Source organism: Passer domesticus, chromosome 1, assembly GCF_036417665.1.
Source record: "Passer domesticus isolate bPasDom1 chromosome 1, bPasDom1.hap1, whole genome shotgun sequence".
Lineage (NCBI taxonomy): Eukaryota > Metazoa > Chordata > Aves > Passeriformes > Passeridae > Passer > Passer domesticus.
Window position 1 is genome coordinate 7,833,120 of NC_087474.1, and position 26,025 is coordinate 7,859,144.

At 40.2% G+C, this 26,025-nt stretch overlaps 1 protein-coding gene across 2 annotated transcripts in view; it reads right to left on the reverse strand.

The window, feature by feature from the left end:
• LMBR1 (limb development membrane protein 1) overlaps window positions 1–25,263 on the reverse strand; it is a 67,220-nt gene extending 41,957 nt beyond the window's left edge. Inside the window, exons 1-5 of one of the 2 annotated variants that reach the window (XM_064435308.1) lie at window positions 24,982–25,263; window positions 10,720–10,792; window positions 8,667–8,706; window positions 6,715–6,854; window positions 1,689–1,792 (exon numbers count right to left, since the gene is read on the reverse strand). In XM_064435308.1, the coding sequence (XP_064291378.1) occupies window positions 1,689–1,792; window positions 6,715–6,854; window positions 8,667–8,706; window positions 10,720–10,792; window positions 24,982–25,044 (420 nt within the window). In that variant the 5' untranslated portion in view covers window positions 25,045–25,263. The remainder of the gene's footprint in view (window positions 1–1,688; window positions 1,793–6,714; window positions 6,855–8,666; window positions 8,707–10,719; window positions 10,793–24,981) is intronic. The other variant, XM_064435391.1, reaches the window with a different exon arrangement.
• Between the last annotated feature and the right edge of the window lie 762 nt (window positions 25,264–26,025).

Below are 26,025 nucleotides of genomic sequence, written 5' to 3' on the forward strand. Positions count from 1 at the left end.
CATCTGTTGGAGCCAACAGAACTCTACCAGCAGAAGGATCTTACCCAGTATTCTAATGGAGAGAATCCTTGGCTTTGTTGGATTGCAGGAAACACAAACCCCAGTGAAACCAGTTAACACATTTTTAAGAAGATAAATATTAGCTGTGGCTAGATACTTAAGTGTCAAAAAGAAAATGGAGTGGGCTCCACATGAAAACTGGAAAGGCAGAGTTGCCAAAACCTCTCAGCCCTGTAGATACCTGAAGTGAATGAAGAACAAAGTGTTTTCCAGCCAAGATGGATGAGTTAAACACAGCAGCCCACCACCCAACTCCTTTGCTGAATGCATTAGTTTGGTCACTCAAACTCGTAACTGAAGTGACCTTGGCTACTTCTGCAGCTTGGTCAATGCACAGCAATGCCCAGGTGACACCAGACAACATTCACACACCACCTGGGCCAGGCCCTGCAGGTGTTTTCTAACACAGCTGCATGGCTGTGATCCACCAGTACCTTCTGCTGTGGAAATAAGTCTCTGTTTCTCCACATTATTCTCTCTGAATTAAAATTTTCCTACACACAGTAGTTCCCAAGTTGTTTTTCATTTGTTTTGCTGTCCTCTGTTTTCAAGTGAGCCCAAAAATCCCAACTTGGATGGAACACCTCAGCTGAGCTTTCCCTAATCCCACCAAGAACCAAAATGGTAACTTCACTGCCTTCATGCCAGTTCCTGCCAATGCAACCAGGAATGATGTTTCCCTTCCAAACACAATTACTCCTTAATGGCTTTACATGCCATGCTTCAGTGACTCATAGTCTTTTGCATCCATCTTTAATTCATTTTAATTCTCCAGATTTCAAGATCACTTTCCAAGACCCTTTGCTTTCTGACAATTGTCATCCAAAGGGAGTGGAATTCCCTTAAGTGTAGTATCATTAAAAACAAAAGTGTAATCATGTGGATGATAAAGATTAATGGAAAACTGCTAAAATTGGTCCCCAGACACTGATTCCAGTTTAATCTATTTGATATTTATGATTTGAAATTAATTTTGATGTGCCTCCCACTATAGTAATTTTTCACTGTATTTCTTTAGTTCATGTATTATTACAATCATTATCTTATTGTTCAAAAATTGCTTTGCCAAGTTCCCTGCTTTACTCAGCCCTCAGCCTGCTTCAGCCCTCTTACCCTGAATATATTGAACTAAGTTGAATATTTTACGACATGTTTTTTAATATATTATTGTTAATATCCACCATATTTGAACCTTTTTTGGGATGTCTGTAATCTTTAAAATTAACAAATCAATCTTGTATTCTCATGGTCATCTGTTATTTAACCACCCTTCTCATTAGCAAAAAACCTCTCCTCCTCTTCCTTATTATTTTATTCCTAGTGCATTTCTTGAACCTTCTCTCCTTTTAACATCCCCACAGAAACTTCTTCCCAAAAAAAACCCCATGATTGAATAATTGATTTTTTAACATAATTTTCTTTATTTCAGTACACACGGCTTTTAAGGAGTCCTTTTTCCCCCAGTATACCTGGCCCATGCCAGAGTGTGCAGCTGTATACAACCTTCAACATAAGCAGACATGCCAGCACCAAATCCTCCCCAATCTGTAATTTCAGTTTCATCAGAAACAAGGGCTGAAAATTAAGTGTACACTGCAATTACTCTGTATTTAATAGTGTTTTCCTACCTTTTTTAAGCCAGCAAATCCTTCTGATTCCAGGAAGAAAAATGCAAAGGGCATCAACACAAATAAACACAGATTTGAAAAAAGAGAGGCAAGATTCCACAAACCTGCAACAAACAAAAAGTTTACATTATAAGTTTCACAGTTAAATATATCACATTTTCCTCCTTCACATATAACAATGTAATGTATGTACAAGTGCCAGGGGTTATGGATATAGTTATTTACAGGTCACTGCTGAAAATATTCATTTCCCTGCATCATGATCTTCAAACAAAACCTGGATACAACTTACCTTTCAATAGCAAATGTCTGAAACCCTGGGAGACAAACTGCAAGCTCAGGTGTATCACTTCCACAATCTCACTGAAGGTTCTTTAGAGAACCACTGCAGAAGTTCTCAGGACAAAGGTATTTTACTACTCTCAGTAAATCTCACAAAATCCAGCTCTGTATACTCCCTTTCTCCCATATTTCTCCCAGCAAACCATGGATTTCAACATGTGGAGGGCACAAATGCCATCATCACCTCCAAATCAGAAGAAGACATCATGGTAACAGCAGCCTTCCACACTGGGATGACTGGCTCAGCAGGCAAAACAAGAGCAGCAAATATTTTCATCTCAATTTTATAAGGCTTTCAACATCACCCCCTATGAACCCCCTCACAGCTTAATTAATGAGGTATGGGCATGGTAAGTGGACTCTGAGGTGGACTGAACAGTGGCTGAGCTTCTGGGCTCCCAGGGTTGTGTCACCAATGCTGTGGACACGCTAGGAGAATGATGGTGGGTCAAACACCTTCACCAGGGAGCTGGGTGGTGGGAGAGGGCACATCCCCTGCAAACCTGCTCAAGAGACAGAATGGGGAGCAGTGTCCTGCAACTCTGATGAACCTCAACAGGCAAACAGAGAGCAGAGAAGAGAGGACTCAGGGAGATTTTATCCATGTACATAAATATCTGCTGAGGGAGGGAGGAAGGAATGCAGGGTCAGATCTTTACAGTGGTATCCACTAAACTGAGGAGAGGTAATGAAGCATGAATTGAAAAACTAGAAAATTTACTTATTCATAAAATAAAACACCAAATAAACTAAAAATCCCAAACATTTTCCACTGCCACTGTACTCAAGCAGTACAACAGATTGACCACAGGTTTTGTGATCTCCATCCTTCAACATACTCAAACCTAAAAGTGGAGTGCCTTGAGCAGCTTCTCCGAGTGACCCTGCCTGGAGCAGGTTATTTCCAGAGGCCTTTCCAACCTCAACCACTCTGTGATCTATGTGAAAAATCAACAACTCACTACAACAAGGACATCTGTAAGACACATGTGACATCTGCAGGAAGAGAAAGGGTTTAGAAAACAAGCTGAAGTGATAACTAATCTCTGCTAAGGTATCTGCTCTACTAAGACTTTCTAAGCTGAACACTTTCTGAACAGTCAGTTTCTGGTGCTTAAACATGAATCCATCATCAATCATCCTATCAGAAGTTGTGCAGGATGCAGTGTTTCTGCTTTATAAAAGCAGAAGCTTATCTGCAATTTAGTAGCTAACAGGTCTAACTACTGTCACATGTTCTGCATCCTTAAAAAAAAGTCTGTAGAGAAAAACAGGTTTCCTTCCCCTCCTTCTCCAAACCACACACATTTCCACAATTCTGCAGGACTGTGTTGTATCACCTGAATATCACTCAGAAAAGAATATTTCCCCATGATAAAAAAAAAAATTTAACAGCCTTGTTCGTTTCCTTCTTCCCATGTACAGGCTTGTTCCTTTTCCTCTTTGAAACTTGCCACTTTGCAAAGAATAGGGAAGGAAAAAACATTTACTGGATGTCCAGGGTACTCATTTTTATCAAGAGAAATTTCTTAATTGGATCCAAGTGTAAAAAACTTAGCAGTGATTTTTGCCTATACCCTCTCAAAAAATGCTTCTATCATAGTCTTCCTTTTTTCTTAAATGACAGCATTCAAACTTGAAGGAGAAATAAAAGTTGGAGGGGAACAGGGGGCCAAGTGAACTTCAGCAACTGACAGCAGCAGGACACCAGCAACCAAACTCAGCTAAACAGGCTACAGAAAACAAAACAAGAAAATTCCAAAAGATGCGTGAAATATAACACTCATTTGCTAAAGAAAACAGAGTGCCTAAAGGTGGCTAAACTCCAGTTAACAAAGAGGGGGATTTTTCCTTTTGAATTTGCTTTGCCAGGAAGCTCCTGTTACCATTCGAGAAACATTCAGGCATAGCAACATCAGCAGGAATGTCATTAACAGCCCTTACAAGGGGACATTAACTCCAGCAGTCTGCACTTTTTTTTCTTTCCCCCCTCTAAAAAAGACACCAGAGGAAGAGTAGAAATACAACTTGATGGGGGTGGGAGTCTTATTTCAGCAGTTTTCTCTAACTGAAGACAGAATGCATTCAGTTGATGCAAAGCTGAATACCTGCTTATCCTAATTTCAGCAGCTCTATTACACGAGTATTTTGCAACAGAAAACAGTGCTCAGGAGCTGCAGAGAACATTGAGCATTTTAAGGGAGAGGAGACTGGTGCACATCCAGGGTGATTTCTAAAAAGTTAAAATCCATAAATTTACACATTAGTAGCATACAGGAAACACATTTACAGAATATTAAACTACAGAGTTACAATACGCACATAAAGTTAAAGACAAGGGCAGTGCTGTTCTGCTGCTGACAGGCACATGCATTTCCCTCAGAGTAAGGATCTTCTCTATTTCTCATCCTCATTTAATAGTTCAGAAGTCAAATTAAAATAGACACAAAAATAATTATTTTCTACTATACTGACTGCATCACAAAATTTCATAGGACACTTGACATCAACATATAGAAAAGCTTTAAGCAGCCAATTAGAATTTTTTTCATTTGTAGTGACCAAAGATTATCCCCCATAAAATAAGTAAATAAAACACAAAAATTAAAAATTTCTCAGGCTTTGGCGAACAGATTAGACCCCAAGCAATTTCCCATTTTTCTTACTCATGGCAGTTTCATTACGCTTTACCCCCACCTGGTGGTTGTACCCAAAAGCAGCACAAGGGAGCACTGCTGTCAGAACTAGTTCTGGGTTAGTCCAGCACATTAATTAGCTAAGTGTGTTTATACTGGATCCAGGTGCGGCCTTTCTGCCTAGTTTCAAAAGTTTCAGACATATATTTTCAGCTTTTTTATTTGCCAGACGTAATGCAACAACCTACAGAATAAAACCCTCAGCGTCAACTTCAAGTACAGCTATCAGATGATAGCTGTAAACCACAAATCTAGGAGGAGAAAAAAAAAAAAAAAAAAAAAAAAAAAAAAAAAAAAAAAAAAAAAAAAACCACTGAAGTGTTTTAAAGCAACACAGGCTCGGGCAGCATTTTCGAGGCAGCACACAGGCCACAGGCGGTGCGGGCCGGGTGTGAGGGGCCGGGCGCCCTCAGAGCTCCCGGGCGCGGCCGCGCGGGGGAGCCCGAGCCCCAGGGACCGGCCCCGGGCCAGCGCGGACCCGAAACCGCCGGAACTCGCCCCAAATCCATTGCCCGCCATCGCACCCGCAATGCACACACCTGGAAACGCCAGAATGCCCAATTCCCCTCCTTGTTAGCCTCTGCTGCTGGACTGGCCAAATAGAAATTACACTGTGTATCCATAAAGCGGTATTTTCAAACATCCTCACGCTAAAAGATGGTCACTGGCAAATTCAAAGGCTTTCCTATTTAACAGCAACGATTCCAGATTTCTTACTAACCCAAATTTGCCGGAGGAACAAGTGACAGTAAAAATTTCTGAAATGGTTTTCATATAATTTTCAGTCTCTGATGGATTTTACTGCTCTTTTTCCAAAGATAATCCTTCCTTCTGTGTCTGAATCATCTTCCAATAATTTATTTTCTCATGTTTGGGAATAAAGAATATAAATGTCTGAGCAGCTAAATCTATGTAAAAACATTTATTTTGCTTGGGATTTTTTCTCCCATGTAGGAGACATACCAAATTAGCAAATCTCCACGACATGTCACAAAACACATCATAAAATAACTCAATTAGAAAGACCCTGTACAGTCACCTGGTCTGACCTGCCCTTAAAGAGCCAAACTGCAGGTACCCGTCAGGGCTCTGGCCACCTGAGTTTTGGAATACTTTCAAGAACTCCCAGTGTCTCTGGACAGCCTTTTTCACTGTTCAGCCATCCCTGCTGTGAAGAATTATTCCTTTATGTCCTACAAACATCACTTCGCACCTCTCACTTCACAAAACAAAACCCCAAACTAAAAAAGAAAAAATCCTTGCAAGTCAGGGATCCAGAAATCCATGAATTTGCTATATGTGAATATTATTAGACATTTAGCAAAAAGCATGCACTTTTCCAAGCAAAACCCTCCAAAGTCAAATTGCTCTCTCTTCACAAGACTAAAGAGAACACCACAGTTAACCTGTAAATTATTTGTACCAGATTAAATATTTTCATACAGTGAACATACTTTCTGCAGACAAACCTAGAAAAGAATGTTCTGTTTCCATCAGTTATTTTATTGCACATCTTTATCACGTATTTATATTCCACAATTTTCCTTGTTTGCACATAAATCACCAACAGCTGAATTTAACTATCTCGTCTGAGCTGCCCACAGCTAGCAAGTTTCATAAAACATGTTTTTATTTTGAGAATAAATTTATAGGTATCACCATAAAGAGAAAGGCATATAAATCTTGCATTAACATAAAGAAGTGTGAACAGCATGTTTCAAGTTAGCTTCTAGTAGCTCTTATTTATATTAATGTTCAAAGCAGTGAATTTGGTTTAATTCCATCAAGCCTGCACAATTCTTTAAAAAAAGAACAGAACAGTTAAGACAGACTTTTGTGATATTTCACACAGCAGCAAAACCAACTAGCCAACAGCACATTAACAATTAGCATATTAAATGAAAAGAGTTATCAGTTTGAAAATAAGGACATATCTGGGCACATATAACCAAGACATTGATTTTAATTAAATTATGCTGAGTACTAACCATGAATTAGTGAGCCATTTAACCACTGAATATAGTAGTTTTGTGGAAAAGAAAGCAGGATCTCATTGCTGATTATTGAGAAAGGTAGAAGCAGGACTGCACCAGCTGAAACTGCTAGAGTGAAGGTACTCAAGAACAGCCTGAAATTTAAAGAAATGTACCACTGTTACCACCAACATGCTCTGAACGGCAGGGAAAAAAGTAATTAAACTACCTGCTAATCAGTGTCTAAAGGCAATACATTCTTATATTATAAATGGGCAGGAGAAATTGCGATTTCCAAAACATTTGACTTTCAAAAAGCAAATTTAAAATAGCTTACAGAACCCAATACAAATAATTTGTTTTTCCAACTACCATAATTACTCTTTTGGCACATGCATGCATTCAATTTTATTGTAATACAAAGGTTAAACTACTGGAGTTCATTAAATATCTTTTCACCAGTCTCCTCTGTCAGTTTTAATTTCCCACACAGACACATACACAATAAAAAATATTTAGTTTCTACATTCTTAGCACAATTTTCAAAATCAGAGCAACATTCTACCACTAAAGAGTCAGTACAATTTTACATAAATATTTGAACACCAAACTTAAAAAAAAAAACCTTGGGTTTTTTTCACAAAGGAGTTATTCAAGTTCCCATCTCATAGATGTAAAGTCAATATACAGAAATTGTCAGAAACATTTCAAATATTTCAGCTTATTCTTTTTAGATCCCAAATACAACTAACATCAAATGCCATCTTGTGGCATTAAAAAGAACTGTCCTTAAAAACAAATAAGATCAACAAAACTTTCTTACAGAACTTATCTAATGCTATAATAAAACTAGAAATAATTCTCAATGCAAAATTGCATGACAAAATAAATAGAACATCCCTACAACAGCAGCATCTGTAAACTTTTCCTTAATAGTCTACAAATCCATTTTTCATTCATACAATATTTCAAAAAGAAAGTATGAGTAAGTAATTTCAACTTTTAAAATATTCTTATATTCTTATATGTTGTTGTCGGCTTCTGAGATTTTTTTCCTTCTATTTAAGGATGTTTAAGTATTCTAAGCCAGAACTGGGAAACCTAACAAACTACAGCAAAGTGCTACAGCCCTCTGCCTTTGTTTTCTCATCCCTCCACACCTCAAATCCTGACAATTATGCCATGAAGAAAAATCTATTTACATATGTTTCAGAGTTATTGCTTTTAGGAAAATAACATGCACATTTAAAGAAGCTTAGGCTGAAAGGAAAAAGAACATTTTCTATTTACAACAACACTTTTCTCCAAGCTCTCCTTCCAAGGGGATGCCAGCAGCACCAGGGAAGCCAGGAGCACTGGGACACAGAAGGAGCCAGTTCACACAGCTCAGCCCATGATGTAATTGGGAGGGCAGCACCAGCCAGGGCAGCTCTGCACATCCTGAGGCATATTCAAATAGGAGATACTCATCTCTAACTTCACACAGCAAGAGGATAAGGAGAAGCTGCTGGCAAAGGAGAGATCAGTGCTTGTCTTCCACTTGTCACCTTCCTGCAGCTTTTGTACACTGATCAAAGGTATCTTCTTCAGAGAGAGCTAACTTGCTTCACAGGATCACTGCCTCCCTTCCATCCACTGCTGTGGCCACTTACAACACCTCCCATCCAAACACCCATGTTTGGAGACCTAAATGCATGTCTTGCACTCAATTCCAGCTCTTGCAATGTTCTGGCCAACTTCATACCTACCAGCAGAACCACAGGTGAAAAAAGGCCTAAACCAAACTTTCACAACACTTTTCATAACTCAAGGTGCCACTACACCAAATCCTTTTCCCTGAACCTCTAGCAGTCTATTTAAAGTATACTTAAATATGTCAAAGAGATTGTTATTTATTTGGAAGCACAGAAGATTCCTATCACAACAATACATTCAGGAGAAGTTCTGCCAAGAAGAGCTATACATACGATATTCTGTTAACGATGGCATCTTCATCCTCTTGCTCATCTGAAAATTAAATTACATCAGGTTATATTCAATACTCATTTGTTTTTCTTCAGGCTAAAATGTACATAGATAGGCATCATTTTAATTTACAATTAAAATTCAGATGGACTAATACAATTCATGAGCATCAATATTTTAAGAAGGTTCCTTCCAAAAATTAATAGTCTCATGCTGTTTTTTCACTAGTCAAACTCTTTTTCATCAATGTAACAAAGTTATTTCACTTTTAAAAACAAGAAAGAATACCCAGAGCAATAGTGATGACTACTCAGTTGCTTCCCTTTACTTACTCCTCTTCCCAGCTCCTGGGGATCTGGGGGAGAGGAGGAAGGAGAGGTAGTTGTATTCTTGTTATTTGTTTTGCACTTAAGATACCATGACTTCCTTCTGATACTTCACATTTTAGACCATTTTTATTCACTTAATCCTCATTTAATACTTCACTAAAACAATCTTTTTCAAACAATAACATTTAACTCAGATGAATCACTAACACATCCTTCATTTATTCTTTACACACTTCTCTATGCCCATCAGTACACAAAAGTAAGCATTTCTAAACTTGAAATAATGCAGGCATTTTGAAATAAAAAATTCTGAATTTGAGATAATTTTACACTCGGCATTCTAAATTTTTTCCTATTTTCCATTGAAGATAGTACACCTGACTTTATTTATTCTTGAATTTTAAAATAAATTTAAGTTCTTAAGAGTCATGCACACAGTTGAAATAAACACACAACCATTAACCTCATGCTATTTTGAAATTCTTCTGTGAAAGAACCTGGAGTTGCTGTTTTTTTTTGATGGATACCTCATGGTGTTTTGAAAGACTAAGTAAAGGTCTCTTATGAATCATTTTGGCTAAAAAGCAGTGAACAATTTGTCCTGAAAGAGTTGGAGTTGTGTTAACACTTCAAGCATTTCTCATCAGGAAGATCATAGCAGGCTACAAAGTGTGCCTAAGTACATGCTCACAGAGCTTTCACAAAGTCAGGGCAGCTGCAGGGCAGTTCCTCTTCCCAGCTGAGGAGATAACTGCCAACAAAAGGTAATAAAAGTGTCTTTGCATCCAACAGTGTTTGCCAAACCAGCTTCCCCTTCCTGTTCTTTCCATCTCCAAATGGCAGCAGCGTTTTGATGTCCAAAATACATATCAGGATCAGAAGACAGTATCTCTCTTCCTATGTTTACAGAGATGTGCCTTTTTTCCAAATAATTAAATTCCACAAAAAGTTTACTTTTTAAAACACAAATCCATCCATGACAGCAGCTCTACATTAACATAGGTCACTCACAAACAGTTTCCAATAAAGTTCAAAGCACCAAGATCACCATACACAACAATGTTTCTAAAGCCTGACTATTATCAAGCACCAAGGTCCCAGATAAGCTGTCAAAAATCAAAGATTCTGTGATTTTTATACTGATTTTTACGCTATTTGTCTTTAGAAAAAAATATTGAAGGAAATGACAGGGGTTCCTACAGACTAGTTTTAGAATGTAAATTAAACAGTGGTTCCAAAGGGAAAAAAATATAATATTATCTCAAGGTATTTTATAAACTTCAGTGGTGAAGTCAAAGAGGTTAATACAACTGAAATAATAACTGTACCTGATCAGAGCAGAACTTTCTGAAGAAATAATGCTACTTCCCTTCTGTAGCACTGGCAACCTCTCACTTTACTAGCAAAAGCTCAGAACCTGATTTTGCTGCCAAAACACAGCTGAAGATACTTATTCTGGAAAAGCTGATGTGAAAGGAGAACAACAGGAGCTGAAAGCAAGGGAGGCAGAAGCACCTACTTTGACATGAACCCCTTTCCTCCATCTCAAAACAATTAACATGTTGGCTGCCATACACAACCAGGTCAGTGCAGGCTGCCATAGACCAGGAGCCTAACAAAAAGTTCTGTTTCTTCCACTTTTCTTGTGGAGATGGACAGAAAAAGAATAATCTATTTATTTGAAAAACAATTTTTTTTTTGACACATTAAAAAATTCTACTCTTACCTGCTTTTCTTTTGTATCTTGTGATTATAAAGTAGGAAACGATGTAGAGAACAGCAAACAGGAGAAAACAGATCTGGAAAAAAAATTGCATTAGGTCATGAAGAAATGCCTGGATTATAATAAGCAGTAAATCTAGTCTAAACAATTTAAAATTTAATTCAGATCAATATCAGCATATTTTATGTAAATTTCAAGACTGTTATGCTTTATATCTTATTAACAAAAGTTAAACTCGTTGAAACAGCTTGATTAGAGCAACAGGTACTGTATCAACTACATGGTCAGCAAGTTTTATCTAAATTTGAGAAAATACTTATTCACAATGTGATTTTTTGTTTGAGGGACAGTGAGTGGAGTGGGCTGGGCTGATTTTTGAAGTTTGAATCCACTTGATTTGTAAAAGTTATCAGGCTTTGTATCCCCTTCAAACCTACCCCAAGGGTAATTGTATTTTACATAATGGGCTCTTGAGGATCTGTTTTGGACTATGCTGTCACACATGTGGAAAGAAACAAACATGTTTACTATGTGCATCCTGTCCTGAATCAAATTCCAGGTGACAACACACACAAAGACTCGTGCCTACAGTGGATGTCCAAGCATGAGCTCATCAAACATGATGTTTCCTTCACAGTCAGAAGCCAAGGGCACAACTTCCCTTCTCACAAGGTTGGTGGTTTATTTAGGTCAGATACACCTTCAGCCCACAGTGCCTTGGACCAAGTTGTTTATAAGTTTTAGCACTACCATTACAATACAATAAGACCAAAACACCTAAAAACATGCTGGAAATATTATAGGAAAGGAATTGAACAGCAGCAAAGTTTTAACCCCCCAAGCCTTTGTGGGGTAAAAAAACAAAACACAAAAACAAACCCCACACATTTTATTTGCTCCTGAATGAGGCATCAGTGGCTCAACATTGCTTCCTTAATCCTGGATGCCTATGCCTATTAAACACATGAGTCAGTCAGAAATGGAACATGCCATTCCATTTTGGAAATTTACTCCACTGGACAATAGCTGACAATAGCTTTAAGCTATTATTTGTAGATTTGTTGCTTTTAAGACTCACTGTCTTAAAAAAAATCAAGAGCAGAAAGGCTACCCTAAGAGAAAGGGAAAATGAAAGTGAAGGTAGTGATCATAGCCCTGATAAATCTGCATCTAAGTAACAATACTGCATCCAAAACAGCAAATCAAGTGGAGAACGATGTATTGTTCATGAAAGATAGACTTTCTAATAAATACTGATAAATATAAACTGAAAGTGTTATATTTCTGGTGGAGTCAGACATTTCACATTTTAAAAACCCAAGCAGAGCCAAGTATCTGAGTATGACATTTGGGTGACTTCCAGGTCCCTCCCTGGGACAACAGTGCTGTAAGTCTGAAAGTGGCAACCCAGCTCATTCTCTGTGCAGGAAACACAGCAGCAACACCCAAAATACAGGCACTGTAAAAATGAGATTTCATAACAAGATCTCCGAATTCCAATCTTTAATCTGAATAGAGCTTACCACTCCAACTTTAAGGATGCCTCAAAGAAGAAATGGTTTTGAGAAAGAATTCAGTGCTTTAAATAAGTAACTCTAAAGAATGTTATTAAGATTTAACAAAAAAAAAGTAGGTATATTTTTGAAACAGGAAGAGCAAAACAAACTGAGAACAGCCTTGGTTTTTCAGAGTACTCTGACACAGCTCGTCCTGTCAGTATTGGAAAATGCATCGCCAGTGCTGAAAGAGAATCCTTCTCTAAGCTTCCAGGTCTCTGAAAACTAGACCAAGGCTACAGCTAGAGACATCTAATTTTAGGCACCCACTTTTGAAAATCAGGTATCACATATACAGGGTAAGTGAATTCTTTCAAAATCTGTCAGATGCAAATAACACAGCATAACCTGTGTAGAAGAAAAATAGAGTTAAGCTCATTTTTTGTCTGATTTTATTTAAAACAAGAATAAAAATTACTGCAGTCTTGTTTACACCTTCAAATAGAACAGCTGACCTTTATTCTATCTGTGATAGCAAGGTTATAATGAAAATGTGGGTCTGTACTTACAAGGTACCACTGAGATAACTGAGGTATTTTGAGGGCAGAGCAGATGAAAGCTGTCCAGTAACACAAACTGTGAAATGCTGGATTTCTGGTTTTAGATAACAACTACTCTGCAACCCAGCAATAAGGGGTAACTCTACATCCTGGTGTAATTCCCCCTCTACTTCTGTCAGATTTGAGAACAACTTTGTAAATGTTTTATAAAACTGTTTATTACTGAAAATCCACAAAATTTTGAAATTGTTGGCTAGAAAATAAATAAATTCTATTAAGTGAAAACTTTATGATCTCAAAAAGGAACTCGGATTAAAAGTCCTTCATTACTGACCAAAACAAGTTAAACAGCAAACTCAGAAACATCACTGCAGTCCCAATTCACACTCAGTGAAACCTCTGATCCTGAACTGTTTCTAACCATGCATTCTGAATAGCTTTCTGAAGGAAACAGCTCAAGTCAGCATCCCAACTATTTTTAGAGTAGAACTCAGTTAAGCTGGGGAAAAGGAATGTGTTGCCTATGATAGCTGAAGAATAGGCTCCACTGTCCTGTCAGCACTGCAACCCTGGCCTCCTATTCCTCATACTGCTGTTTGTTTCAGGATATTTTTGTATTAGGAAAGAAACATCCCGCCTTGTTTGTATTTGCTGTAGTTTCAGTTCATGTTTCTCAATTATGAGTGGCTGGGCTTGTATGCAGCACTCCAGGTAAGATTTTACAGCTGTAGGTAACAGCACTAAATCCTTCTTGCTGCACTGAAAATGCTTGTCCATGCTCACCTTGATACCTTGGGTTTTAGCTTTTTGTTTTCCTTTTTTTCTGATTTTGTGCTGTTTTGGTGTGTGAGTCTGGGTTTCAAATAAAGGAATAGTAAGGTGTGGGTCTGGGTTTCATTTTAGGGGATGGCAAGGTGTGGGTCTGGGTTTTAAATGAGGGGACAGCAAGATCTCTTCACAGAGCAGGCAGACACAACAATTCCTTCTCTAGCCTGGACCCAAGGACAGCCAATCTGGATCTCAGGCCCAAGAGCATAAACAACGTGGACTGAAGAGAGAAAAACAAGAAGGATGGGACTTCATGGGCTAAAGCTGTAATTGGACAATTTGTATTAATTTATAAAAATGTGAGCTCTTGTGACCAAGCCCTCTTCTGCTTCCAACTTGGAGCCATCCAGGCAGAACCATGGCTGTGGCCTTTGAAGGCTCTTCAGTAAATATCCTCTTTATTCCCCTTAACTCTGCCTAGTCTCTGTTCAGGCTGAGGACCACACTGGTAACTCAGCATTGACCTCCTGCCACTGGATCCATCAGCACTGTCCTCCACAGTTGCTTACAGCAGAGTGGCTCTCAGGTTTCAGTAGAAACTTGGTTTCATTGTTCAAGTTCATGTCTTTGTTTTTTTAAACCACACCTTAATGTCACACTACATACAATCATCTATCAATTCCATTTCTAACCACTTATTAAAAAGCACAGGTAGTCATACTGAAATAGGGCACTAGACACAAAAGAACACCATACACAAAACTACATTGATACCTTCAGTAAAAACAAGAGCCTATATTCTGTTAATTCCATCTTTCCTTCAGAAATTGTGTGTCAGTATTAGAGGCAACATTGGAATACAATGTTAAATCCAAATTATATTGCAAGTTGTTTCCAACCAAAAAGCAGTTGTTAAAGCCATCACCCATCTCTACAACAACAGCTGACAAAAGGATGCTGCAAATCTAGGATGAGCTGTATTCCTCAGATCCCCAAGTTCTCTGCAAGTTTTTCACTGGAGCTCGAATGAAGCTTTTCCAGGTTTTACTTGAGGAGACAGTCAAGGCACTGTACAGACAATGTACCCAACTGTGAAGAATAAGGATTTCTGACATCCTCCACTCCACAAGAAATAATACCTTTCAATCTTAAAGTGTATTTCCTTAAATTCATTCCACGTTTGAGGGACAAAGCAGTTGTGGATCTGTTGCCATAATTAGACTGGGAAGCTACTTTAAACACAACCAGGGTACATTCTGACTTTACAGGGGAAACACACTGTCCATGTTTAACCAGGTGGATCAAAATATAAAAGAAATTACAAGGAGCCCAAGACTTGTCCATGGTTATAGCCAAACAGTCATCCAAAGCAATTCTTAATAATTTTTATGTCTTTGTGTGCCTGTCCCCTCCATAGCACTCAGTAATTGAAAACAAGACACGTGGACTCTGTGCCACATCCCGGGGCTACTTTTAAACAGATGGCACATGAAGAAATCTTCAAACCTCAAACATATAATTCACTTGCATTTCTTCCCAAGGACTAAACACAACTTCTGCTATGACATGCAAAAAGAAATCTGTCTTTTCCTGAAGCCCTTAATCTTTATTTGGGAAAGGAAGTGCCTTCTGCTCCTGCTTAGATGACACGCCAGGAGAGGCTGCTTCTGGAGACACACTACACTACGTTCTTATGTCTCTTGTAACCAACTCTTCCACAGTGTCATACCCTTGGATCTCTTATCCAAAGGCATCCAAGTATGATCCACACCATACTTTTGGATCTGTACCACACATCTCCCAGCTCCTGTGAGAATTACATGCATTATCTGCCTCTAAGGGCCAGCACTGAAGGTTACACGAGCAGTAACAGTCTGAACCAGGTCAAATCACATTTTAGTTATCCCACTGACAATTACTGAAGATCAGCTGACACTAATTTGTCCATGTGCATTATCTTTAAAACTCTGGCACTGAAATGCATGACTCAGATTGGGAAAGCATCATCTTCTGTTGCAAGTATAACAGCTACACTTTCATGCTAAGAAAGGCTATGCTCAAAATGTGTGAGGTTCTCTTTTCCCCCCTCTTACAAACAAGATTCAACCATCTTTTACAACTGCAATTTGTGTGTGTGAACATTAAAAGCTGCATTTCTGTGTACAGGATGCTATTTATATAGCACACCATGGTGATGAGACAGAGGTAAGAAGAAATCCCCTCTATGAGGGGAGCCAAGCAGTGGAACCAGTTGCCCAGCAAGGCTACAGATCTCCATTCTGGAGGTTTTTAAGCCCCAAGCAGTCTGATACCATAGCTGACCCTATGAGCAGGAGCCTAGAGTCCACTCAACCTGACGAAATAAGCACCATTACAAACGTAGTCACTTCATAATTTATGCTCTCCTCCAGGTCACTCATGAAGGTGTTTATTAAATCTGAGCACAGGCCCCTGTAGGGCTGTGTCAGGGATGTCCTCCCACTGTGAAAGAGCCAGACATCTTGCAGAACAACTTTTAGCAGCAAGGAACCACCACAGAACTCCTTCCCAGAGAGATGTCCACACCTTAGTAATGTTCTTGAACCTAACACGCTTCCAAGGATGAAACACAGATTCAACACAGGTTCATTTCCACTTGAAAAGCATCAAAGCAAATAAGTGTTTCCTCCAATTTAATTGCATACTAGCATGTAGAAGAGGGAAAATCTGGAGGAGCAAGGGACAAACAGCAAACAACTTTCTGCTATACTGTGTAGGAAATGAAAGATCAAGAAGCTCCAAAACGTAAGGGAAGAAAGGAAGTAACTTTAAAATGAAGTGGCCATGTCAGTATTAAAATAAAGTTACTGCTATTACATCCACAAGCATTTCTATGCAAATGATACACAAAACAAGGCTACAGACATGAAAACATTTCCACTTCTAGCAGTTACTTTACAGAATGTGTCCTTTCCTTAAACAGTAAAAAACAGCACAGAGAAAAGAGAAGGCACAGATCACTCTGGGTAATATTCCCATGTAGAATATGTCTATTTACATGTTTAAGTGTTGAAAATGAAACAGTCAGTATTTTGCTTGTGATTACTATCTACAGAAAATAATAGTGTTGCCCTTCTGGGTTTTAATTTCTGTAATAGAGAACAACAAACACACCATTACACACCCATCTCTTACTGCTCTAATGCTGTTCAAGTATTTTAATGTGCATTACAATACCACAAGGCAACTAAAAAGCTTCCTCCTACTGTCCCACTTGGCAACTGCTTTTATTTACTCATAGAAAAGATGGTGGGAATAAACAGCAAGAAAATACAGGTGGAGACAAGCAGCTCTGCCTGGTCTATTTCTAATAACTCAATTATCCCACTGACACCTAAAAAGCAAACAAGGCATTCCACCTGTTTTGGATGTGTCAACAGTAAGTGACAAACCAACAAAGCACACTAAAAAAACTAAATCTTTATCTATGGTCTCAGCTTGACCTTGGCACTCATTGTATCATCTGCTCTGCAAATCTCATTTTTCTCAAAGGAGACATGAACTCTGCTGTGGTGAGATTAAGTTCACTCTAAACCAGCCAGCTTTATACACTTGGCATGACACACTAAATTTAACCTTATGAGAAAATATCAAATATGTCCTATGACTGTCTATGACCACAGATGAATTTTGCTCTCCATACCTATGATTCCCCTCCATGTATGGTCTATTCTCAGAACTCCTCCCTGGCTTAAAACATTTGCAAGAGGCTGACCCACTTTTTTTGATTCCTAAGTCATGAAGAAATTATAAATGGTTCACAGGCAGGTGCCTAGACTTGCTCATCTAGAATAAACACCCAGGATCTAACAGAAAGTAAGAAATACTCAAAAATACATTCTATTTGATAAGTATATATAAATATATTACAAATATAAATAAATTATAAATATATATAAATATATTTGTGTACTAGAAATTCTGCTGAAGATAAAAACCAGCTTCTACAGCCCTTCAGTCAAAAATGTTTTTCAGCATAGGTACAAGATTTAAAAACACTCTAGAATTAACAAAATAGCACCAACCTAGATCATTCTAACATTCTGTCCCTGAATGAGGCATTATTCAAAAACTGGAAAGTCAGGCTGTAACAATCAGTTATATCAAAACTCCAGAGTCATACCATTAAAAATCCATTTCTGAAAAAATAACCCCAAAAGCCTCATTAATACAGACTTGGTAAACAATTTATTTAACACAGCTTCTTCAACCAATATTAATTTTAAGGGCAAGATGCAGAAGATCTTAGAAGACAGAGCTGACAAACTTTCTCATCCTAACACATAAAAACACTCTTCCTTGTCTCCTCACACATGTATCCTGGAGCATTTTTAAGTGGCACCCCCACTCCCAAAACACAAAATACCTAACCTGCAATAGCTGTATATTTCCATAATTCTCACCAATTATGCAGACTCTCTACTGGATAAAAGTTATCACAGTCTGAAAATCAGCAAATATTTGAGACATGTTGCTATTGTCAAATTCAACTAAAACTCATCAGCACAATTTTTTTTCCACAAACACATTAAAAACAGAAATTCCAGTTAGATAATGGAAAAAATTGGATAATCAAGGCCTAAACAGGCACTTAAAAAAACAGCAGAGCTGAAGCACCATGTTTTGATGACAATTGCAAAGCCTATCCTTGAAACCACACAAGAAAGTAAAGGTGGAAAAATAACACACAATACACTGCTTCTGTCCTCTGTACATTAACCCAGCAACCTGCAAACTTCAATGCCATCAATACACACTACCTGCTGCAGGAGCACACATGATTCAGAAATAGAGAAACTGAAACATAGTTCTGTATTTTCCAGTTAATCAAAATTTTCAAAAATTATTCAAATGTTTAGATGTTAGAACAGTACAAAGTCCATGGCTCTCTCTTGAAATCATGTTGATGGTAGTTAGAAACAACTTTTAACACATCCAGCAAATCAAAAAACTAGAAAGCTCTGTGTGGGGAGCAACACATACTGTACATGAATATTCAACACCCAGCTGATAAAACTGCAACATGAGTTTTGAAACCGTCTTTCAGTTGGGTCCCAAAGAGCACAGGTCAAAGCTGTGAAAGCATGAAGCAATGTCACCTGTCACACCTAATCAGGGGGTCAGAGCAGCAGCCTGTTCCAGGTCACCTCTGCCTGGCTCTGTGCTCACCCTCCAGAGTGGCACAACAACCAAGGCTGTTTGTCACTGGATGCATAAAAACAAACTCCAGTCATGACTTCCAAAGTCTCTCCTCTTCCTGCGTTAGAAGTCATTTAAATTCTTGAGCAAGACTGTTCTCAAGAAGTCATTTGACAGCACACATGAAAGAGTCAGTGGTTCTCAAGGTAAGGGGGAGAGCGTGGGAGTAGAGAGTGATGCAGAAGTTAAGACTTACTCAACAAAAGTTATCACTGCCCTCCTAAATAAAGATAAATACCAAATTAAATAGGAAAGGCTGAAAGACGGGAAAGGAGAAAGCACTTCACTTTATAACAAAGTGAATAATCTTGCATAATCTTCAAATACAACCAGTAAACTTATAATGAATGGAATGTTTCCTTTAGTGTTTCTCAACCCAAAATTCCATCCTTGTCTACAGAACCGAGCCCTGAGTTCATCATAATGTCAGTGGCAACGTGCTTCAGATTCTCTCTCTGACTTTACCACCATCTCCTCTGCTACTCTGGTCACCTGCTCAACTCTCTTTAACCTCTCTGAAAACAGCCATTTCCAGAGGGTCTTGTGCTCAGGAACACCCAGCAACCTCCCCAGATCAAAGACTGAGTTGTTATTACAGCCCTCCCATCTTACCCAGTCCCTCTACTCCGTGCCCAGTCACTCAAACAAAACCCAAGATGGATATGCTTGGTTTAGGTCACATTATGAAAAGCTGGTTTTGTTTACTGTCAGTTCTTCCTCTTTTCACTGGATTTTCTCAAGTCTGATTACACCTTAATACAAAATTTTCTTAAACATATGCCTGTACCCTCCATGATGTGTGCTGCCCTTTTGGTCAATTGCTCCTCCAAACAAACACCAGTAACTCAAAAAGAATTATTCTGAACTGTAACTATTTACGAATTTTTACACTTCAGCCTTTCATGCTTATTTCACGTAAACAGAAATAGTGGAACTCTCCAAAAGCTGTTTCTGTTTTGGGAATAAGTATCTCTCTGCACTTGTCCATGCCAAGTATTTTGAGCTGCCTATTGATTCCAGATGGACCCACAGTGCTGATCCCCAGGACCAACAGCCAGAAGATGATTCATCACTTCTGAAAGTTCAGTACAGCACCCATGTTTACAAGTGAAAGTACACTTTTAAGATGACAGAATTATGCCAACATTTTATATATTTAATTATGTTAAATGTGCATCAATCTTTCAGCTTTATCTCTCACATCACTGCTACTTCTTTATTCGGTCACAAATCTTCCCCAAAATATTAAGGGGGGGAAAAAAAAGAAGCAATGCTGAGAAATCTAGACAAAGTTATTTTCTGAAATACAAGAAGCCATTTAAGATATAAAGTAGTCCTCAAGTTTTCAGTGTACAGGTGAAAAAAAAAATTGAAAGGCATAATTTTTTTTAATAAAAAATAAACTTGCATAAGCATTCAAACAAAATATTTCAGTATTTGTAATAAGTTTGTTCTTACAAATCACCCACACTTCTAATCAGAATATCATCATTGCTGGCAGAAAAAGAGTCTGTGGAAATCTCAGGTTTTTAAGGATGCACAACTGGTCACAGACAAGAGCCTGCTACCAACAAAAGTCAAGTGCTCTAATCAGCTCCCTCATTTTACACCTTATAGAGGAAAAACACCAGCAGTAGCCACACTGAATTAACGTAAGAATTAAAGAAACTAAGTTTCTCAGAATATTTAACATCTCAAGCCTGCACCCCTGAAAACATTTAGTCCTTCAAATGGAAGCACATCACACTTAACATAAAACTCCATATTACACCAGTTTCCGTATCTGCCTGAACTTGCATGGAACACTTAAAAGTTATAACAGCACTTTTGTATTTGAACTTATTCTACCAGGACTGATTTATTACATATTTAATATAATAAACTTAATTCCAAATATACTATGTTTATGCCTAACTAATAGTTCTATGGTGCTGATAATAAAACCTAGTAGTTCTGTTGTGCTCTTTCCCAGTTCTCCCCACATTATAAATGCAAGCACAGTGTATTTAATTTGCCAAGGAACCCTCATCACCAGGTGTATGTGCATATTTTTACATAGTCAAAATCCTACATTTTTAAGTGGAAAAAGAACAAAACAATTAGCTTGTAATTTTAAAAATACAAGCTAATACTGCAGAATAGAAGCCTCAAACTGGAAAAAAAGGAAGTTAATATTCTAAAAAGTAAACCCAGGGGACCACAAAGAGGCTCAAGCATTGCACTTGCTCCATTTGCATTTGAAATAAACAGTTCACAACAATACCAGTGGAACATGGAACACTTTATAAACAGGCATAATAACAGGACCCAAGGGAAAAGCACTTCCCTAGAAGTTCAAAAATTTTCCATGCATGTGCAAGATCTCAGCAAATTATAAATGAATCTAAAGGACCAAGAAGGGCAAACTAACAGAATCTTGTCTGGCCTTTTCAACTCTTTCATACAAACAGTGACCAAGTACAGCACACAAACCCTTTTCTGTACTTTGCAATCAGCTAAAGCTGCTCTTCAGAAAGATGCTGCCTTTAGCCAACGATCTCACTGACTCCAAGAAAACTGCTGGCTGTGCCATGTCTCTTACACTGGGTCACCAGCTCACAGTCTCCACATTTACCTCATTGCATCTGAATTTTAAAGTTCAGACTCCAACCAAGTCTTGGTGTTTTCAACAACTGTTCAAAACACCAGATCCTCCACAGAGCAGACTCATGTTTGCAGAGCCATGCCTGACTAGGGAGTGAACCACCTTCTAGTAGCACAGATGATCCTCATGAAGCAACAAAATCCAAGGCAGATGATTCTGTTGCAAACAGGCTCCCTCTTGAAACACGGGTGCCATGCAAACACTCCAAATGAGGTCAAGAGCAAACAGGCCTGAGTTATATTAAGCCTTAAACCACTGAGTCACCTCAAAAGGAGATGAAGGATGTATTTTTTAAAGAATAATCTTTTACTACCCTTGCTCAATCTATAAACATGTCTCAGAAATATTTGGTTTTTGAAGGTGGAATTAGCAGAAGTTGGCACCTGCAGAAAGAGACAGGCACCACCAGCAAAAGCATAACAAGCCTTGAATTTTTTTTATGTTACACAACTTTATGGAAAACTTTGTAGCTTGCCAGTTGAGAGAATACATGAAACAGAAATAAAGCATTACACTGAAGCTAAACTCAGTGTGCCCTTAGGACTCTGATTCCATCAGAGAACACAATATAGAAATTCTGTATGTATTCAAAGAAAATTTGTAAGAGAAAAGTGAAAAGGATTTTCTTTTCAACTACATCAGCTTACTTTGATTTATCTTGTCTCATGAATGTATCATTTTTGCTTCCAGTAAAGACTGTGCCACACAACAAGCTCTTCAAAGGTACTTCTAACAGACAACAGAAATTTCTCTTGCTTCTAACAGGCATAGAGAGGTCTCCTCTGCTGTAATATTCCACAACAAACTGGAATGGAATGGTTTGGGTCAGAAGGGACCTTAAATAACATTTGTTTCCAGCCCCCAGCCGTGGGCAGGGACACCTTCCACTAGAGCAGGTACCTCCAAGCCCCATCCAAACTGGCCTGGAACACTCCCAGGGAATGGGGCACCCACAGCTTCTCTGGGCAACCTGTGCCAGGGCCTCACTGTCCTCACATTAGGGAATTTCTTCCTCATATCTAACCTAAAGCTACCCTATTTCAATTTAAAGCCACTGCATCTTGTAATGTCAAGTGCCTCTTTGAAGTGCTCTGCTGCCCCAGCCCACCTGCAGCTGGAATCAAGGTTTAATGCACGTGTCAGAGTGGAATATGTTCCCTCTCCAGCTGAGGGGCTGATGGTTACACCCACTGCCCACACAACAACTGTCTATTTGCATATTTTAAGAAATTCTATTCACCGTGTAACTTCATGAGCAGCAAGGGCAGGACTGGCAAGGAGAGGATGTTAACATAATTGCACATGTAAGCAACATACTCTGGGTGCTCCAGCATGCTCAGGCTAACCACAAATGCATTTACATCTGCAATATTCTCCTGCAGCCACGTGGGAGCCACAGGGGGCTGCACACTCAGATGGGGGTGGCAGCACTCCATGCACTCATAAAACCTTCTGGTGCTCCAACATAAATTAAAGACAAGATCACAACTGTACCAAGGTATGATTTAGAAGGCAACATTGTTATTATTATTCCTACTGATTAAACAATAACAAAGCTGGCCTGTGATGAATATTAAGATCAAAGTGAAGTTTCAAAAGCAAGACTATTCCGAGTCCACTGTCCAAACAAAACAACACTGCACCTCTAAAATATGAGTTACTGATGTCCTCTGTGATTTCTCACATGATCTCACAGTAGGGAGATTGACCAATTGCTCCGGAGAGACTCCAAAATCCCTCTGACTTTGGAGGAGTACTTGCAGTACAGATGAACTAGTTCCTTAAGAATTTAATAGACTTCACCATCTGTAACAGTACCCAGAGAGGCTGCACACAGCCATTCCTTCAGACTCAGAAGTCTGTTTCCTACTGAATGAAACCACAATGTGTAACATCCAATTTATCAGAACAAGACTCTGGTGAAAGTAAGTAGGAGATAATCAGCACACAATGGAATACAAATGGAAAAACAGACATGAGGGAAAAGAAAGAAGATTTGAACATACATTCATGTTTCCACACCACAAAGGTGATTTAAGATAATACTTAGAACCTTTTTTACAAAGAAGTATTTTACTTTTAGTGCCCTCCACTAGTTATGACTTCTAGGACATACACTACACTATGTCCATGCCCAAGGAAGAGAATTCCAAAAAATCCCCAAAAAGTAGCTGTTCTCCTCATACAGGCTTGTTTTGCACTGTCCAGAAAAATAAGTCCCTGAAATAGAATATTTCACAAGAAAGGTCTTAACATGGATTTGTACACTATAGAAGAGTAATTAACACATTCCATGCAAGTCTGCTATCAAGTGACCTAGCCATAGTGCTACATAAATCATTTAACCACGGTATTTTAGAGTCTCCCAACAAGGCTGAAAAACACTTAAAGCTAAACTGTGAAATTTTAATTCAAGAAATCTGTTTTTTCCCCAAACAACAGGGATAGCACAGAAAATATGATTCCCATGATTCCCTGTCCTGCTGAGCCAGGACAGCAAGTTCACAGGACACGGTGCTGCACGTCTCCCTTGTGCAGCCTGTATTTCCTTCCTGGAATTGAAATAGGAGAGACTTGAGCCCCATCAAAACACCTCTATCAGATGTGAATAGTCCTGAGAACAATTACGAGGCTGTCAAGGAGGAAACTGAAACTGCTCTGTCTGCAGACAGGGTGTAGTGCTGTATGTGCCTACAGAGGGCTGAGGGAGATGGGACAGCACAGGCACTGCCATGTGCTCCACTGGGAAAGCACGGGGCATGAGGAGTCAGGGAAAACATCAAAGTTACACACAGCACTGCAGACAGCCCAGCAAGGCAGCAGAATCCCAGTATGACAAGCAATACCATGAAATCCCATGCACACCTGACGGGAACCAGGCTGCACCTGAGGACTGAGGTGCTCACAGAATCCCTGAATGGGTCACGGCTGGAAGGGACCACGGTGGGTCAGCTGGTCCAGCCTCCCTGATCAAACAGGGTCAGCCCAAAGTACGCGGCACAGGATTGCATCCAGGTGTTCTTGAATACCTCCAGGGAGGGAGACTCCACAGCTCCTCTGGGCAGCCTGTTCCAGTGCTCAGTAAAAGTTCTTCCTCATGCTCAGTGGAGCTTCCTGTGCATCAGTTTCTGCCCATGGCCTCATCTCCTGGTGGTTGGCACCACCGAGCAGAGCCCGGTCCATCCTCTTGGCCCCTGACCTTTAGATTCTTGTGCACACCCATGCTGTCGGCTCGCAGCCATCCCCACCGAAGCCGAGCGCTGCCCCCGAGGTGTTTGCAGCGGTACCTGCCCCGAGGGCACTCCCACGGAGCACACACCGCATCTCCACCTCCCGCCGAAGGCACACGAGAGCAAAACCCTCCAGGGGTCAGCGCTGGCTCCCGCAGCCCCCGCGGCACCCCGCGAAGGTGCACTCGCCTCTCCCACCGCGACAGGGCCCGGCCCCTCCGACACCGGGGCGAGGGGCAGGCAAGGACAGCGGGACAGAGCGGGACAGCGCGCCCGGGGACGGGGCACAGAGCAGTGACAGCTCGGGGAGGGTCCGCGGCGGCACCTACCGTGTACTCCCGCACTTGGCTGTGGAAGTTCTGCTCCCGGATCGTCACCTCGTCCGCTTCCATCCTTCATAGTACCGCGGCCCCCGCCAGCAATGGCGGCCGCCGCCGCCGCGCCTGCTCCTGCCCCGCCGGCGACGAGCGGGCCACCATGGCCGGAGGCAGCCCGGCTGCTCCCCCGGGCCCCGGCAGCGGCTGAGGAGCCCCGGCTCCGCTGCTCTGTCCCCGTCCGGCGGGCGCGGAGGAGGAGGAGGAAGGGCGGGAAGCGCCGCCTCAGCTCCTCCTGCTGCGTCACCGCGCAGCGACCCCGGCGGGGGCGGGGCCAGACCGCGGGGCGTGGCTTACGCTTAAGTGAAAGGCGCGGGAAGTCGCGCTCAGCGGCGGGGGCGGGGCCAGAGCGGATAGGGGCGTGGCTTAAGGCGTGGCTTAATGCGGGGGGCGGGGCTATGGGCGGAGAGGGGGGAGAGGGGCGGGGGGGTCTGTCTGTCTGTCTGTCTTGTCTGTCTGTCTTGTCTGTCTGTCTGTCTGTCTTGTCTGTCTGTCTGTCTGTCTTTCTTTCCCGGCAGGGCGGGGTCACAGAGTCACGGAATTGTGCAGGCAGGAAAGCCCGCCGGGATCCTGGAATCCGGTCTGTGGCAGCAGCTGGGCCGTGGCACTAAGCACCACCTCGTCTTTCCTTCAGCACTCCCAGGAATGGTGACTCCCCCAGCCGCCTGGGCAGCCCGTTCCAATGTGTAATCTCATTATTCCCTGTTCCCTCTACGTGCACGGGCAATCTTATTTTCTTCTGAGTTTGCAAGTAGATCAATTGTCTAAATATACACGGAAGACTATTAATCTAGGACACACTATAAATTATAGATTGTGGTCTAGCAAATCAAACTTTTATTTCAATTCAAGTATGTATCATTAGTCTAAAGAAGTTTCAAAAATAAGGATCAGAGCTTTCTGCTTATTTACAACTATTGATACATTATCCATGTTGTCAATGCCAATTACGATTCCAATTATATTAATTCCCCAGTCTCTGACCCATTTTCTTGGTTA